This window comes from Thamnophis sirtalis, unplaced genomic scaffold (genome assembly GCF_051295495.1).
Source record: "Thamnophis sirtalis isolate CommonGarterSnake01/CBP01778 unplaced genomic scaffold, rThaSir2_p1.2 scaffold_3, whole genome shotgun sequence".
NCBI lineage: Eukaryota > Metazoa > Chordata > Lepidosauria > Squamata > Natricidae > Thamnophis > Thamnophis sirtalis.
In genome coordinates, this window is record NW_028261383.1 from 80,810,874 (window position 1) to 80,829,701 (window position 18,828).

An 18,828-nucleotide genomic window follows, 5' to 3' on the forward strand; every position below is an offset into this window, starting at 1 on the left:
TTTTCCACATTAAAATCAATAAATCTGTGCACAAGGCGGTTCCTGCAAAACAGAATCAGTTGTTTGTGTTGGTTGTTGTTCTAGAAGTATCCCTCCTTTAGCCTTGGATTGCTGCAAATTATTCCATGAATTAATGCCTCACATGATTATCAAAATTATCTTTTGCTATTAAAATGAGGTATTTTATCAAATTTGGTGTATACCCATAATTTTAACAAATTCCAGAAGCAGAAGCCCGTTGACAGGTGCAGGACAATGGCTACCACAAAAAGACCTTTCAAATGTAGGATACTCCCCTGAGAAACATCCCAAGACCTGAATAGCCACATGGAACAGCTTGCACTCCTGGTCGCCATAATTTGTGAGTTGTAAATACATTGTTACACTAGCTCAGGGATAGTCAACCTTTTTATACCTACCGCCCACTTTTGTATCTCTGTTAGTAGTAACATTTTCTAACCGCCCACCAGTTCCACAGTAATGGCGATTTATAAAGTAGGGAAGTAACTTTATTTTATAAAATTTATAAAGCAGAGTTACAGCAAACCCCTGCCGCCCGCCATGAAAGCTGGAACACCCACTAGTGGGCGGTAGGGACCAGGTTGACTACCACTGCACTAGCTGTTGCCAAAGCCTGAAACTGCTTTTACCAAAACTGGGTAAAAGCTGTCTGCTATAAATCTATAGGAGCATATAACACTGCCTAATGTTAACATTAATGTTGATAGAAGAGGGTTTCCTAAAAAATGCCCTCACTTTCAGAGGACTATTTGCCAAGTACGTAAGAAAAGGCCTGCTGTGTTACTCCCAAGTTAAAGAAGACTTTGGGGATGTGCCGAGGCTTCACTCCAGCTTTTAGGAAAGAAGCCAGTGTTTTCCTTTTCAATAGTTGAAAGAGAAGTTGTGATCCCTCTGATCACATTTGAATTGGGTTTTAGCTGGGGATGGACTTGCTAAACCCCTCAAATGCCTTAGATAGAAAGAAGATATAAATTGTAAATATATTTTGCAAGATTTTCCCCCTCCCCCAATTCCTCTAGATTGAAGGAACTCTATCTGGCCAATATTTTTAAATACCTCAAATGTATACAATCCAGTCTACACAACTCTATGGAAAAGAATGCATTTATTATCTGTTTAACATAGATAAAATATATATGTTGTTCTGCATGCTGCAAAAGATTTTTTTTTAATAAACATGAAATAGACATAACATAAATCTAAGTTACATAACCACTGGAATAGCAGCTGGCCTGAAGAAGAGACATGCATAGTAATCATCTTTGGGAAGCCAAAGATGTTCAAAAAAACAAAACAAGCTCAGGCCAAATCTCACTAAATATGGAATAAGTTACATATATTAATTGGATCCAAAAGTGATTGTACTTGAGGCCGACCTGTTTAAAGCCACTTGGTCTCAATCCTTTTTTAAACTCTTTTAAAGCTTTCCTGGACCTGGAGCCAACTCACTGATGGTAAAGGCACTAATTGGCTGCCCTGCCTGACGAGGCCTGGGTTCAAAGCATTCAGTATTTTTTGTCAAATGGCATTGTTTTTAAACCTGGAGTTCCTCGGGCACGCAAGATGCGAGTGTAAGGGCTCTCCGTCGCTGCCGGCTGAGCCGTCGCGCGAGTGAGGAAGTTGCGCAAGAATGGCTTCTTGATGGGAGGCTGATTCCTGGGCTGCAAGTTTTCATTATTGGCACATAAGCGCTTTTTCATGGAAGCCGGTGCCACCGACACTCTCCCTGCGTTTGCTGCAGCCTGGAGCTTCTGCACAGTCTGATATTGCTCTGCGATACAGGCAGCTTTCTTCCGCATATCCATCTTCACCAGTATCATGTTATTCTGAAGTTCAGCCAAGGTCTGGTCCTAGAAAAAAACATCCAGCCAAAAGATGGTGATGATTTATCCCAAACAATGGCCCTGCCAATCTGACAGCTGCCTCCTAGCTTTATGGACTGAAAGTGACACACTAATTTCTGCCTCTTCTAGACTAACTAGCACCATTTTGATCAGCCAGAGACCTCAAACTGCATGAATAATATCCTTATCTCCATAATATCTGTTGATTGACTTTGGGTTTGGAATGCAAAGTGTTACAGTGATAGCTTGGTACTCTCCGTTAATTGTTCCTGGAAGGCGCGACCTTTTTACCAAAAAGGTCGAGTCCCAAACAAATCACATGACTTGCCATGTAACCCTTTGTTTCAGCGGGGATGAATTTTATGTCCGCCCTCCCGCTTCTTTTGCAGCGAGCTTTCCAGCATGGCTGACTTCCTGTCTATTCCCCAAAGCAATCACCCTCTTCGTATATAGCAGCGTGTTGAGTGCTAAACAAAGGTTGAGTACTGGGACAACATTTTCATGCCAAAATGCAACGAGTAGCAAAAAAATCAGGGTTTGTGGCAGTCCTGTCTTCTCAAGAAGTTTTTCTTTTTAGTATGGTACTTGGTAAAAGCATTCCCCCAGCCCCCTCTCCCTAATTAAAAGAAAATCAATTTATTGGGCTACTGCCTCTGCTTCACCGTTTTACATTTTCTTTACACTGAGGGATTAATTTTGCAATTTCTTTATGCTATAAGGTTGTCAGCAAAGGATAAAAGCAGCCTATAAAAACAATCATTTAAAAGTGTAATGGGAAAAAAGAGCCTCGCAAAGTAGCTAGATTCAGCAGGCCTTTCCATACCTGCTTGAGCAGGATACTGTCACACTTGTTGAGGGCTTCGCGGAGTTTCTCAGCACTTGTGCGGTGACAACATGCTCTTTCTGCTGACTGGAACAGCTCTCCAAGATTCATCAGCTCTGCACGTAGCATCCTCACATTCTGAGAGAACAAGGAAGAGTCACATAACCAAGCAGAGAAAGATGAGAGCAGAAAGCTTTGATTATAAAGGGCAAGCTTCCCACCAGCGGAGGAGCTAGGAAGAATACAGGTAGTCCTTGAGCTAGGACCAATCATTCAGTGATCTTTCAAAAATTACAGTAGCACCGAACAAAAGGGATTTACAATTGGTTCACAAAACAGCTTCTCCACAAGCTCTCAGGCATCCTGTTTCCGACTTCAATGTCACGGTGAGCTGCAGTCACGTGACTGTCATTTGCAACCTTCCCTGTGGCTTCCCAGAATAGAAGACAATGGGGAAGCCAGAAGGGAAGGTCACAAGTCACTCTTGTAAGTCGCTCCCACTGCCTTTTCTCCATAGGAGTTCCACTACAGAGAACACGATCCCAGAGAGAGCCCAGGCCTGCCTGCAGGGCCTGCCCACGGCCTTCCTCCAGCGCCCTCTCAATCACATCCACACACTCCCTCACATTCCTTGTCCGGGCCTCCTGTCTCTACTTCTACTTAACAACCCATACTGTCATGGGGTTATGAAGGCAACCTGGACTGCTGGGATTGCTATTGGCAAGTGATGTGTGGTCACATGACATTTCATTTTATTACTGCGTCACTTAATGACAGCAATACCACTCTCAGGTACTATGGTATCTCAAGGACTACCTTGATCAGCAACATCCCCCAAAAAAAGAGAGAAATCTAAGCTTTTTTAATGAGCTCTTGCTCCCTGTTAGTTACCTTTTGACCTTCTAATAACTTCCGGTCTAAATCAGCAGCAATGGGCCTTGCCGAAGGTGGAGGCTCCAACATTTTTCGGTAGTTAAGCAGTTCTGTAGGAAAACAGGGCCAAATGCAAGAAGAAATTAAGCCTAGCAAATGAATGGCTAATGTTCATGATATCCCCCAAATCAAGACCAAGATAGAGGTGAAAGATAGAGATGTTTCCTAAGAAATATCAAATCTCTCTTGCTTTTTTTCCACAAAATAAAGCAGACTCGCTTAATTTAGATGTAAGGAGATTAGAGGTGATGATGAAAATAATTATTTCTCTTTTTAAAGCTATCATATGCCTATGCGATGATGGGCTTGTTACTCAAAGGAAAGCCAATAATGTCACAGGACACAATTAAGTGGGCTACGTAACACAAGGCAGAGGATAATTTAACATTGGGCAGATGTACATCAATTTTCACAACACTCCAATAATTAAGGCAGTTTGCCTTTCTCCAGATATACGGTCTGGTCTCCATGTGAAATTACAAGAAGAGGGGCTCACCTTTGGTAGATGCACTCAGCTCTGCCTGGCACTTCTCTAGTGTAATTTTCACCTCCTGCAATTCTTGCTGCGTAGATGTGGTTCGTCTGGATCTACGACAAGGTTCTTCCATATCTTGTCTCCTGCCTGCTTGTTTTGCCTCCTGCAAGGCAACTTCCAGCTCTTTTATCTTGTCGTCTCGATCCTGAAGAAAAAAAATAATAAGATGCTTTAACTGGGAAATGGAGGGAAAGGAGCTGTAGAACCAAGGAGGTATCTTCCTCAAGATTCCAATAAAAATGTGTCACTCTTTAAGTATTAGGCACGAATAACCAGACCCACACTTGTAGAGTTCAAACAAGTTTATTTTTCTATGTGTATTCTACAGGCATCTCCCTTTTCTGGTAGCATTCACTGGGAAAGACTACCGTATTTTTTGGATTATAAGATGCATCGGTGTATAAAACGTACCAAGATTTTGAAGAGGTAAGTAAAAAAAAAAAAGTTTTTGCCTTCCCTCAGCCCCCAACAGCCCTCTGTAGGCTTCAGCAGGGCTGGGGCAAGGCAAAAATGTCCCCATTTCTGCCTTGCCCCAGCCCTACTGAAGCCAGCAGAGGGCTGCTGGGGGCTGAGGAAAGGCAAAAAAGCCTGTTTTTGAGAAAAACGGATCATTTTCTGCAAAACATGGGATGCGGGGGCGGGGCGGGGCTCTGGGAGTGAATGTTGTTTTTGTTTTTAATATGTTGTCTTTGTCTCGTTTCCCCCTTTCCCTTGTCTTTTGTGAGCCGCCCGGAGTCCTCCGGGAGTGGGCGGCGTACAAGATAGATGATTAGATGATAGATAGATAGATAGATAGATAGATAGATAGATAGATAGATAGATAGATAGATAGATAGATAGATTCGGTGTATAAGACGCACCGAAATTTCCATGCTCTTTTAGGGGGGGTAAGGTGTGTCATACTCTGAAAAATACGTTAGATAAAACACTAAAACGCATGGGGTGATTAGATCTTGCTCTCTTGTGTTTAACAGAAACTGATTTCCCAGTTGAGCCCTCCTCCCAACTGATTGCTCTCCAGGATCAAGGCAAATTATCACACATATAAGAATCTTCCACTAGCAAATAATTTCCATTATAGAATCATAGATCTGCTTTCTTTGTTGTTAGCAATAGACAGCATTTTATTTATTGACTGGGATTGTAAGACCGCCAAGTTGTCAAGCAGCTCAAGGCAGCCTTACCATCAGGTTCCTAACCTAACCTAGCAGGAAAATAACCAAATAGCTACAAACTCTTAAAAGAACATCAGTTTTGGAGAAGAGATTGGGCCAAACTTGACATTCAAGCTTTACCTGGAGTCAGCAAAGCAGTTGGAGTTGGAGCAGGGCCAGTGGTGGGGTGCTGCCTGGTTGCGGCGAACTGGTACTTGTGATCACTGGCTGAGCCTGTCCGCCTGTCCACCCACCCCTGTGTTATCCTTTCCATTATATAACTAACTTTCTGGCTCGTTCCCCTCCACCCGCGCTGCCCAGCTGAGTTCTGCGCCATGCCTGCTGTACTCACTGCAGCTGCCTGAGTAGATTAGCTGCATGTTTGAAGCTGCATTTTAGCCCCCAAAAGACGCTTGCACTCACAACCAGTGAACCGATTGTTAAAATAAGTGCAGCCCACCTCTGAGCATAGCTTTTTTTCTAAGAAGCTTCGTGTGGCACAAGCCCACCAAAATGTAGACAATTTTAATGCCCACAAGAAGCTTTGGAGTCAGAATGGAAGGAGGGAGGAAGGGAGGGAGGCATGCATCAATTACAAGAAGAAGGCATCTTGGTAGGTGTATCCACACCACACTATAAAAATACTAAGTTTTAAAGGACATTTCTTCTCTAAACTGCCACTTCTTTGTTTGTGGCAGATGATATAGTCCCTGTCTCCAGAAAACCCCACTACATCGTCTACCTCTTTTTCCTACCTCAATTTCCTCCAGATAGTAGTCTGTCAGTGACACCTTCAGATTATTCAGTTTGTCTTCATAAAGCTCCTCTAAGATCTCCTTTTGAGAATCCATATGGTCACTACAGTAGGCATTGAAGAAGGAAAAGGAAGAGGACACTGTAAGATGGGTGGATAGAAAGCCAAGGATCAATCACAGGGGTTTCCTAGAAAGCACAGGTGGCTCCAACAGCAACAATACCTGTTCCACTGCTCTCTCTGTTGTAGGTGTGCCGTCATTTCATTGCAGATTTCATTACGGAGACGCACCTCCAGCTGAAGCTTTTCCAGACGTTCCTTCAGCAGAAGCTCTTGCACAGCTTTAAATATACGCACAAGATCCTGGATTTGGGGATGGGGAAAATGCAAAGAACAGGGTGATTTAGCTTCAATGGGGCAGCCACAATCAGAATGCATCACACACCCAACCACCTGATTTAAAAGTAGTGATCAACGCTTAAATCAGATGCTCAAAAGTGGAAGAATTCTAAAGCCCCGGAGGTTTCCAACTGAGTAACTCTGAAAACTTCTCCATTCAGTAAATAAGGAAAGGCCAACCTCTTACCTCCTTATCATAATAAGTCACATCTGTTTCATCTTCGCTGTCTTCATCAGAATCTGTGTCTTCATCCGTAACAGATGTGAAGGCCTTCCGGGTTAGAAAGCTTTGTTCCTTGATGAGTGAATGGATAGACAAAAGCCCCACCTTTGTAGGAACTTGGATAAGCTGTAAGAGACCAAATTATATCAACAGAGTTAAAAAAAAAAAAACAATGGCACTCATTTCCTTCCACTTTATCCCAGGGCTACTCTGAGCAGAATATATTGTTAACATTTTGGAAAAAGGCTTCCAGGACAAAGTGGCCCTGATATTTACCTCAGGAGGAAGCAACTCGTGGGGAAACCCCACCACCACCAACACCATATAGAACACTGTCTTAAAGCATCTGCATAAAGAATAGGTTGCTTGAAACTGTGGCTCTTTGGGATATCATCTTCTATAGGCACATAGATTGTGTCTCCACATTGGCCCCACACTAAAAATCTTCTAAAGCAGGGGCTTTTTGTTGGGAACTGCCAGTATAATATGCATGTGAAAGAAGACAGCTCCTCCCTCCCCCCCCCCAGTCCCTTGAGACCACTGAAGCAGCCCTAGAACTCCAATCTTACATGCAACAGTAATACAAGGGAAGTATGACAGTAGGAATGCCCAGAGAACCACTGGCAAAACCAGTTATAAATAAGTAATTTTTTCTTCTTTTACATAGTCTCTCTCACACAATCAGCAACCTCATTTATTCAGCTAACCTATCACAGTATAAAATAAAGGGGAGAATATTATATTCAAAGGAAGCACCAGATCACAATAATAGCAATAGTTAGCAATAGTTAGGCTTATATACCGCTTCATAGGGCTTTCAGCCCTCTCTAAGCGGTTTACAGAGTCAGCATATTGCCCCCAACAACAATCTGGGTCCTCATTTTACCCACCTCGGAAGGATGGAAGGCTGAGTCAACCTTGAGCCTGGTGGGATTTGAACAGCCAAACTGCTGAACTGCAGTGCTGCATTTAACCACTGTGCCACCTCGGCTACCCAAACCACAGGAAAAGGACTAGAACCAAGTAGGAACCTTACAAGAGTCCAGCAATTACAGGTCTCAGAACTGAGTTATAGAAGTTGCAGTATGTGTGGTAGAATGTCCTTCTGTGTTCCCTGGAGTGGGCAATTTAGATCTATCACTATCAGGTTCACAGTTTAAAAGAACACCAGGGGGTTAATGGCATGAGGAAAGACATATACAGTAGGACTTTTAGCCAGTCAATATTGAAGATTTTTATTGCCACGGCTCCCCGGTTGGAAAGCAAAGGAAGCGCTTTGCAGCTGATAAAGATGTAGCTAAAAATGTATTACTGGCCTCCCAAAGATCAGCATAAATTGCTCAAACGTAACTTGTTTGCTTCACAAAGTCCCTGTCTTGAGTGATGGATGAAACTAATGGGACCCGCATGCTCTCCAGAGCAAGCAGAGTCCACAGGAAGCAAAATACACATTTATTCTAGTCCTGCAAGAACAGGGAGATGATCGCTTCAGGGAAAAAATCCTTGCTCTGTCACTTTTGTGTTGGCAGCATAGGAGGAAGGACATCCTAGTAATTGGCTAGGTAGTCACAGTCAACCTTAGTACTAATAATATTGCAGTGAACTATCCTATTATATTCGATTCGTTTTCTATCCAGTAAATAACTCAAAAACTACCCAAATGAACTTTTCTTACCTGGCCGGCAATGGCAGAGAACTTAGCCACATGGAGGGTCTCATCATATGATGAAGCACATGGGTTGATGTTGACAATCATACAGGACTGCCCATGCCCTGTGAAAAAGCCTTGGAATACACGGGTCAGTTTGCTATCCCGGAAAGGCACCACATTCTGCTTTAATCTATTTAAAGAGAGAGAGAGAGAAGAAGAAGATTTGTGCTCTGGAAATGCTAATACGTGAACATGAAGCCTACCCACACACATCATTGTCCTCATCTTAACCTAGAACATGTATACACATTCATCAGTATCTTCAACCAGACTAGACTTAATACCAGAAGAGCCAGACAAAGCTACAGACAATCAGTGAATGCTAAAAGTAGAAATTCCTTTAACTTACCTGGTCTGATTACGGCGCAAGATTGTGAGACATCGCCCCAGCGTGTGCAAGGAGGTATTGATGTTATTGGCTTCTTTCATACGGTCCCCTGTTCTCTGTTCTTTGCAGCGCTCTGAGCCAGCAAGGTCACACAGTGACAGCCTGGTGAAGAGAAAGAGGAGTGCTTGATGCAAAGTCTGGTTTCACCCTACACCCCACCCTTTCCCCTCTTTCAGTGTAGTTCCCCCCACCCACCCCCCAAAAATCAGGTTCTAGCGAGGTTAGAAATTCTGGCAATCAGCATGAGAATCTGTGACAAGGTCCAATCATAGTTTTGCTCTTTAATTCTGCTCCTTTAGGAGTCGCGGTGGCAGTGGTTAGAATGCAGTACTGCAGGCTACTTCTGCTGACTGCCGGCTGCCTGTAATTTGGCAGATCAGATCTCACCAGGTTCAAGGTTGACTCAGCCTTCCATCCTTCTGAGGTGGGTAAAATGAGGAGCCAGATTGTTGGGGGCAATAGACTGACTCTGTAAAACCGCTTAGAGAGAACTGTAAAAGAACTGTGAAGCGGTATATAACTCTAAGTGCTATTGTTCTTTAGGTTGCCTTGCTCCATTTACAGGCAACAGAGGGAAAAGTCTTTTTCATTTCAGGTTAAACACAAGACTGAACATTTTACAGCAACCCAAAGTTGTCATCCTGACAAACACATGTCAAGACTACACAGGGCAGCTTTCCCTGGGCATATTGTCAAAACAAAGCTGTCTTTCCCATTCCCTTCAGGCCTTCAATAAGAAAGTTTCTCCTTACTCGCTGATCTTGGAGACGGTTTTACTGCTGCTGTCCTGAAGGTGTAGAATTCGGATGGAGAAGATGCTGTGGCTACAGAGAGCAAGAGAAGAACCATTTTTTAAAAATAAACTAGTTCAAACAATTAAGCTCATTTATTTTCCTATTTCCCCAAACCTGGACAAATTATTATTTTTTTTGTAGAGAGAATATACTTTACTAATCATTCAGAATCCCAACAACCACTCCCTCTGTCACCAAAGTGAGGAATAGGACAGACCTGCGGCTAGAATTCTCATTCATGTGGGTGCTGGCAAAACTTTGGTTTCTCCGGCCTAATTTCAGCAGTTTCCAGGCTTCCTCAGCATTTTGCACATTGACCCAGTTCAGGTCTACAAAAACAAAGATGAGTCAGGGAACCGAAATAGCAGGAACTAGATTCCACATTTTTCTAGGAATCACCAGGGAAAAAACATCACACCTCAATAAAGGGACTGTGTCTTCTAACACTGCTTCAAGCCACTCAACATATGGCTTATTAGATGACTGATCAGATGGATTAATTATTCTACAGGTGTAGTCCAGTTTATATTCTGGGTGAGAAGGCTGGCTGTACCTTTAACGTAAGTATTTCCAGTATGATCCTCACACAGCCTCAGTGTGGGCCTCCTACGGTTTGGGGCAGATGCAGAGGTCCCCAGCAAGTCATAAATCAGCTCATTGTAGATCTCAAAGAAGGAGACCCAGATAGAAAATTGTTCATCCTCTTGAGTCACAAATGAAACACAATCTAGGTCAGTCTTGTGAGGTCCCGTCGCTATCAATGAAAACAAAACAAAGCAAAAACAAGTTATCAGTGATTGTAACAATTCGTAGCAGACCCCATTAACATGGACTTTCTGAAAGAAATCCAAAGTGCCTAGTGATTGCAGAAAACAATGTTTTCTTTTCAGATGAAGTTTCTCATATATTTCTGAGCAAAGTGAAAGTTTTAGCTTCATTGTACTTTGCAAGTAGTCAACTTACAATAGTTCGTTCAGTGACCATTCAAAGTTACAACGGCATTGAAAAGTGACATGACCGGAAGGAGGAGCCAACGTCACGACGATATGGACGTGCGGTCTCGAAGCTCCGAGACCGCAGCCAATACTTTTGCCGCTGGGTGGTCCATTCGGACCTAAACCATCCCGAAGAGACGGTGAACAGGAAGAACACGTCTTGCTGGCCTCAGGGACATCGCAAAGTCCCTGATAGATGCAAGAGAAGTTCTTCAAGACGGCAACAAAAAATCCAGCCAAGGTTGACAAAGTCAGGGCGGCTCCAAAACAAAAGGATACGGAAAGAGAAAGTGTTTCCAGCTGGTGAGGAACTTTTACTGTTTTGAGAAGAGACTGCCTATAAAAAACTTAAAATTAACCTAAATTGGAGAGCAGAAGAATCAAGCGGCGGAATTAAATTTGGAATGGTTTTGGACAGTGGTTATCTTACTTTTTAAATGCTATCTTCATGGATGGAATTTATGCAAGCCTTTTGAAATGGATGGATGAAGTTTTCTTCTATTTTTTCTTTTATTGTTCTCTGTAACCTATGGACTAAAGTTTTCCTCTTTCATTGCTGTGGGTGCTTTTCTAACTCATTTAAAGATTGGACTCTTTTTTTCTAACTTGAGATACAAAAAAGATACAAAAGAAATAAGATTTGCAACGGTAACACTGCTGCTCAGCTGGGAGGTTTGTGTATTGAAAATGGAACACTGTTTTTTTCTCCACTGATTGTTTTGACTTGGCACTACAAGGTTTCACTGCTTGGCTACAGAGTGATAAGAAGGGAAGCACACAGATGTCCCTTTAAAGTATATCTTTAACCAGAGAAAAGTGAAAACAAACATTTTTGTGAATCTATGTTTCAATTTTATTAACCTTCCAAGCTAGAGCAGCTGTGTTTGTTAGCTGAGAGAATGGCACAATTTCAAAAGCAAACAGAAATTTTAAGCTTGCAAAAGATACTTTCAGAAATACAGAAATTATCAAATACTTATGAGAGAATAGAGAAGAAGCTGGAAGACTTAGAGCATATAACAGCAAAATATGATGAAGAAATTGAGGATGTCTATCAAATGCAAAATGTGGTGGTTAAAACTCAAAAAATCGAAGTGGAAAATGAATATAAAGAGATTAAATCTGCTGATATTTATGGTGATTGGTTTGTCTCTGAAAATGGAAAGAATGGAATACTGAAAGAGGAATTAAATGGAGAGGAAATTTTTCCCAGAGGGCAAGATACAGAAGAAGAAAAAACCAAAGAATCTATGGATTTAAAGAGAGAAATTCTGTTAGGAAAAGCATTGATAACACTGCTGACAATCAAAGATAAGCTGAATAAGGAAACAGAAAGAGGGCATCAAGATTATATGAGAGATCTTATAAGCAAGGAGTTGCTAAGAGGAGTCCATACAAAGCTGATCAAGATGATTAGAGGACTGGCACCACAAATGGCAGAAGATCTGAGACTCTTTTGCTGTTGGAAAGATACAGGTTGATAGATGGAAGAATATAATTTAAAACTAGTTAAACTTAGTGAAATTTATTGACAATAGTTTAATAACTGATATTGTTACTAATGTATACAATGTGTAGTGTTATGATGAGTATAATTGGATATGAATATTGAATGGTACCCATGTAAGGAAGATTAGCAATTTTCCACTCTTGAAATGACCGAAGGAACAAATTGTTTCTTGCAAAAGCCCTCTCCCCATTCGCTCCTCTTTTGTTTCCTATGGGAGGGGCCAATCACCTCCAAGGTGTGGTTTTACTCCCAAGTCGACACTGCTTTCTCAGTTGTCGTCTTCTGGCAGCTCTGCACATGCACACACTGGGAACACACTCCAGCTGTTTCTATGCCTCACTGCTACTTAGCTCCCTCTCTGCCTCTAACACAGAGCTCTAGTCCGAACTTTCCTCAGCCCCCAGGACTGGCCCATGTTCCTCCCCAACCTCCTCACTGTCCAACTCTGCTGCCTGCCAGAGACACAACACTTATTACCTTTGTAGTGTCCCAAGGTCATAACTCTAACCCTAACATTTTGCAGCATTCTGACAAGCAAAATCAATGGGGAAGCCAGATTCACTTAACAACTGTGTTATTAACTTGCTAACTGTGAAGATTTACTTCTCAACTGTGTCAAGAAATGTTGTAAAATGGAGCAAAATTCACTTAACAAATATCTCTCTTAACATAAATTTTAGGCTCAATTGTGGTCATAAGTAGGCGTATACCCTTCTACTTTACAAAGCCTACACAGCAACAAAAGATGTTTCATTGTCCAGTAATTATTAAAACAGAAGATATTTGAAGGGGCAGTTTAAGTTGCACTACAGAAAAACCAATGACTGCATAATCCCAGTCCTTTTCTGTGAAATGTAATTCAAACACATTCTGACCCCCACCACCTTTGGTTAAGGCTGTTTTACAATTGGATTATGGATATTCTTCTGATTCAGATGCCTCCCTTGAATTCCATTGTTTCTGAACGTCTTTTTATCTCATTTCTTACTGCTGAAGACTTGATTATTCTTAGTGTTGAGGTGCCTATAGTGCTTTAAGCTTTTCAATTCTATGGAAAATAAAATTGGCCCAGAACCAAGGTTCAGGACAGTGCATACCTTCAAGCTGGCTCCAGTTTGTTTGGTTTGTCGACTGGGAAACAGAGGAGAGTCCACCAATGCCACTGTCAATACTGCCACTTGTAGGTGCTTGGGATGCTGTTCTGTCACTTTTGTGCAAAGAAGTAAAGAGCACCTCCTGCCAATCCAAAAGGAAGAATTACAGCAGGGATTTTGACCAAACCATCCTCTACCTCAAGGGCTCTGAGGCACTTACCTCCTTTATCCCACCATAAATCAGAGCCTGCTTCTTGTTTTCCTCTTGATGACTCTGTTTGCTGTCCAACCAATTTACTACGTTTGATAGGAAAGGTTTCAGGTCTGTGGCTCGGTACAACCGTGTCCCAATACTGTTGAATATGATGGCTAAAGAACGGGGCAGGATCCCTCTGTCAATACCATCTCCTGCAAGCCAAGGACAAAGAAGTAAATAATCAAGACAAGGGACTCCTATTAAGCAGAGGTTATCTGGAACTTTATACACCAAGGGCTGCTTACCTTGGATTGTATAGGTCTTCCCTGAATTTGTAACTCCATAGGTATAAACAAGCCAGTTCTGCCCACTGAGGACATCCTTAACCACTCCCTTCATTGTTGCGTCAAAGAATGCTTTCTGGCCAACCTCTGGCCCAAAGATCTGAACATCAAATATTAAGGGTTAATGTCATCATACAGAGTACGATCACTCTAAATTTATGGCTAATTACATCAAATTATCAGGAATTAATCCCTGCTTCTCCATGAGTTCTCTAATCTCCTTGCAGGAATCCTGCCAAAGGAGTTTCAAACACCACAATCTCTACTGGTTTCAATAGAGGTCCGAGAAGAATGAGCACCATCACATTAAATTAAAAAACTTACCTGGCTGAAGGTGAATTTGTGCACTGCCTGGCCAATTCCTCGCTCAGTGTTTCTCATTGTAAAGGAACCTTTGGGTGCTTTGAGAAGAAGGGCATCAGCATTTTCGATGCAGACACAGCCCTAAGAAGCATAGTTAGCATTCAGTATCTAAAACCACCTGCTATAGCAGCAAACCACTTTGTGGTTTGGTGGCATTCTTAATTTTAAATATTTATATCCAGCCAATCTATCAAGGTCACTTTTTTCAGTGCTATTGTTTGAACTGAGTTGTAAGTTGAGGACTACCTATATTCTAGCGCCCCTGTGCTCTTTTGCATATAATACTCTGCAAACCAATTTCAAGTGATCTCGATAGGCAAGCAAAGAAATTGGCCTATCGAAGTTCTCCTATACTAATTGATGGCTCCTACTTTGTTTCGGGTCCTCACCTGATCCTCTTGCTTCTCGATTTCTGAGGGCTTCAGTGGGCGCACTCTCGCATACACTTTCACTTTTCCATTGCCACGGGAAACAGTCTAGAGAAGTTACAGGTTATTTGTTATTCCCTTACCAGTCTGGCAAAACAGGATTAGTATCAATCTGATTTACACACTAACATTCTACCATATTAAAAATAGAAGCCAACAACCCTACTAGCCCTTTCTCCCCTCCCCAGTAACCCAAGGATGCTATGGTCCTGTATTGTAAACTGGAACAAGATAAACATGAGAGACGCTGCACAGCAATGACAGGATATAATTCAGGAGCAAGAAGAAATTAGGGAGCATTAAGTTTGTTAGATTTAAAACAGGGATGCCTTGAGAAAGAAATTCAGCTGCTCAGGGCTTGAAAAGGCCTTGGGCATAGCCACAAATTTGCTGCAAGACTTGATCCCAAACTGATGCTTAATGTAACTGAAGGCACAAGTTGTTACAAGAATTACATGAGGTAATTCAACCACATTTACCACATTTCATTTTAATTAAATACATGTAAATCAAATGCAACAGAGTGCTCCTCATTGCCCTGGTTACTTTATAGAGTATTGCTCTAGCACAAGAAGCCACCCACCCATTGCCTTCTCCTGTACATTGAATCTAAGCTGAAGGAAAAAACCCTCACAGTCTGTATAGAGTTGTGGAACATGTTACATCAGTTCTATTCAGATTATATGTTTGGTGAGAAGACAGATGAAAGGGGAGGGTTTACTTCCTTACTTCTTCCCGTGTTATATGAATGTATGGGCTGATTGTCTGAAGAAAGCTATATAGTAAGTTGCTAGTTCTAAGACATAAGCAAAAATGATAAAAGGGCAAAACCAAACATCACATATTGATCCAAAACTAATTCTTTAACCATGTCCAACAGAAACATTAGGGACTATCAAAAAAGTAAACTAAAAATCATGTTGCACAAACTATACTAGGTACCTAGGTAAGAGATAAATGTGTGCCCCTCTATTTTCACATTATCAGAAATTCTAGAAACAAAGGTCTTCCTGTATGGGAAAACTTGGGCTGCTTTACTAATGGCTCAATGTCATTCTCGTCCACCAACCTGAAGCTTTGTGAAAGCACACAAATAGGATTGGAAGTCTATGAATCTATTACAGCAATATTACATTCCTGATGAGGTGGCGAGGTGGCGCAGTGGTTAAATGCAGCACTGCAGGCTACTTCAGCTGACTGCTAGATCAGCAGCTCAGCGGTTCAAATCTCACCGGCTCAGGGTTGACTCAGCCTTCCATCCTTCCGAGGTGGGTAAAATGAGGACCCAGATTGTTGTTGGGGGCAATATGCTGACTCTGTAAACCGCTTAGAGAGGGCTGAAAGCCCTATGAAGCGGTATATAAAAATCTGCTATTGCTATTGCTGATAATCTTGCAGCAGACCTGAATTTGGAATTCTTGCCCTGATCCCAGGGGACTAACAATAAAAATTAAGGTGTTTCAGCTTTTGGCAGAGATGAGACACACACACACCCCAGCCCAGCCCCTAACTCCTCTTCATATCTCCTGTTTTCCTTAATGTTACCTGCTCTTGATCTGCAGAGATGGCAGAGAAATCTGGCAAAAGAGCTCTCTGCAGTCCAGATTCTGCCGCCGTGGATTCCAGGACAGGAGAGATACCAGCTTCTTCATCAGAATACAGTCCAAGCGGAGAGGCAATTCCCTGGGCCATCACACAGCCAAGGGCTCTTCCTGCAAGAGCAGCAAAAGGAAGCATAGGCACTCCTGCAGGCTTCCCCCTTTATCTTCAGGCTCTTGACTATTTCTAAATACAGCTTAGAACTACTGGAAGAAAATGTCTGCACTGCATACCAACCAGCAGCAGCTCCAGGCAGACCCCACAAGAGAGCTTCACCACTCAGAAGGTATTAGCAGCTGCCCCTTTCCCCTCACTGCGGCATATTATAGATGGTTTAGGGATTTAACGCGCAATTATTTTCCTAAACAACAGACCTTCATCCAGGCCCAGGCCCCTGTAGTATCATAGGTAGGCTCAAACCTATGGATTTTACTACCTAGCCTGCAACATGTGAACGAGAAACCGTTTTTTATTAAGGCGTCTATGTCGCGCTCACTCCTTTAATTCCGAAGGCGCTTAATAAAATCCGCGAAGCCCACCTGGAGGCCGTTACTGAAACCAAGGGGCCGCGTGGTCCTTCGTAAGCCCGGCGCTGGGAGCACCCAACCCTGGGACTTCCTCCAGCATAAGCGACGAGATGTAGTTCAAATGGGAGTCTCACCTGAGGCTTTCAGTTCCAGTCTCACCTTCCTGCTCTGTCCTGCTCGGCCGCGGCCTGCTCGATGAGCCACTTATATTTTCTTTTCCGACCTGTTTCAAACCTCGCGGCCAATCCGCTCAACCAATCAAAGAAGGGGATACGCAGGAGCCAATCGCTGCCCGGGTCGCATCTACCGAAGAGCCAATCGAGTCAGACATTGCTTTCCCGTGCACGAGGGGCTCTTTTTGTACTGGGGAGGGGGGTGTTGGGTGAAGATTGCTTTGTTTCCTCGAATAGATAACGCGAGCTCTGTGAAATCATGGGTTAAAGCAAGTCACATTTTTGCAATCAAAACAGATGCGATTGTCGCACGCCCACACAGTAGTGTTCTACAGCCCACCATCTAACTCAGTTGAATTTTCAAAACTTGGCAACTTTAAGACCTTTGGCTTTTAAACTTGCAAATGCTGGCTGGGGACTTCTAGGAATGGAAGTCCACGCATCTTAAAAGTTGTCAAGTTTGCAAACCACGGTTTTAATTGTTCATGCTCCCGAAATTGCATTCTGGAAGCCATGTTGCTTCTGGACCCACCAGATTTGGAAGCAGGATCCTGGTCTTGCTCTCCGCAAACAAATATTGGTGGCCAGATTTATATTTTCATACAGAAGGGTCTTTAAATGAACATGAAATTGAAACCAGAGGTTTTCCTTTTAGGGTTACTGGACAAGGAACTTGAAAGAAATGGAATTTTGTTACTGGGTCTGTTACCTGCAGCGAGAATTCTTTATGCACAAAAATGGAAAGACCTATCAATTCCCATGATAGAAGAATGGATGGGAAAAAAGTGATGGAGGTAGCAAAGAGGGCAAAATTAACTGTTTTAATGGAAACTGCTTCTAGGCAAGATAGAAAAGAAATTGAAATCTTGAGTTTGAGATTTGCTGATTAGTTTGTTATTAAAAAAATAGCTAGTATTTGTGGGGTCTTTGGTGTTGTCTGAACTTGGTGGTTTTCTTGCAGATATTACATCTGCAAACTAACAGTGTTAGGTGTGGGGTTTGCTCTCGTTTTATATACTAGTGACTTACCTTGTCAGTGTTGGTAGGAGTGTTCTACGTGGTTCCTTGTGCTATTGTTTGTTTCTTGATTGCTGGTCCAATGTTAAACTTTGCTCATTTGGGTGTTGATTGCTAGTTAAGTTTTTTTTATCATCTTTTTGTTTCCTTTTTGGCTTTTTGATTGTCCTTTTTATGATATACTTTCATTTCACTCTTTAAATTATGATATCATTTATTCACCTTACATTCCATGCAACTAATGGGTCCATCTACCAACAATTATGGCTTATGGAAGACATAATCTTTCATAAGCCATCATCGTTAGCAAGTGGGCCCATAGGTTTTGCCCTCTGTCCCCTGTGGAATCTCACAGCACTTTTTGGTAAGACAGAAAGGCACAGTCTAGGCTCTTCAACTACACCACACATGCCACTTTCTGCTTATTGTAAGGACTGTTCAGGTCACATTTTGGCCAGTATACTACAAATATACCCAAAAGCCAGTTTCAAACCAGACACATTCACACTATTTTATACATGTCGAGATCTTTGATCTACAGACTATCTGGCAAGTCTATGACTTCTTATCTGCATTCCACAAACACAATGGGTCAGTGTATTGTATAAACAAAAAAGAGATTAATTTGGTAACCTAAGATTGGTATGTTCTGCAAATAGAGCCACAGAATAGCTTTGCATTATTTCTGTATTGTATTTCAAATGAAGATTAGGCTAATTGCACCCACAGGGATTTGAAAACGTCAGTGTACCACAAATTCATGTTCATAATTATATTTTCCAGGAATATCTATGGCCAAGTCAATAACTGTGCCATAAGACCTGGGGTGGTGCAGTGGCTAGAATGCAGTATTGCAGGCTAACTCTGCCCACAGCCTGGCGCTCAATCCTGACTCACTCAAGCTATGGTACTTCTGCTGACTTCTGGCTGCAGTTCAATTCTCAAGGTTGACTCAGGCTTCCATCCTTCCAAAGTCTGTAAAATGGGGACACAGTTTCTTGGG

General features: G+C 42.3%; 1 protein-coding gene across 1 annotated transcript; it reads right to left on the reverse strand.

Moving 5' to 3' along the window:
- Positions 1-939: 939 nt before the first annotated feature.
- On the reverse strand, positions 940-16,865 carry KIF20A (kinesin family member 20A). Its single transcript, XM_087709304.1, has 19 exons — positions 16,770-16,865; positions 16,055-16,221; positions 14,471-14,557; positions 14,043-14,162; positions 13,680-13,818; positions 13,399-13,586; positions 13,182-13,320; positions 10,133-10,333; positions 9,797-9,908; positions 9,538-9,609; positions 8,747-8,887; positions 8,362-8,527; positions 6,651-6,812; positions 6,288-6,427; positions 6,066-6,168; positions 4,118-4,301; positions 3,580-3,671; positions 2,689-2,826; positions 940-1,871 (listed from the first exon to the last, which is right to left on the reverse strand). Exons 2-19 carry the CDS (start codon positions 16,199-16,201, stop codon positions 1,527-1,529), a joined length of 2,676 nt encoding a protein of 891 aa, XP_087565430.1. The 5' UTR covers positions 16,202-16,221; positions 16,770-16,865; the 3' UTR covers positions 940-1,526.
- Positions 16,866-18,828: the final 1,963 nt, after the last annotated feature.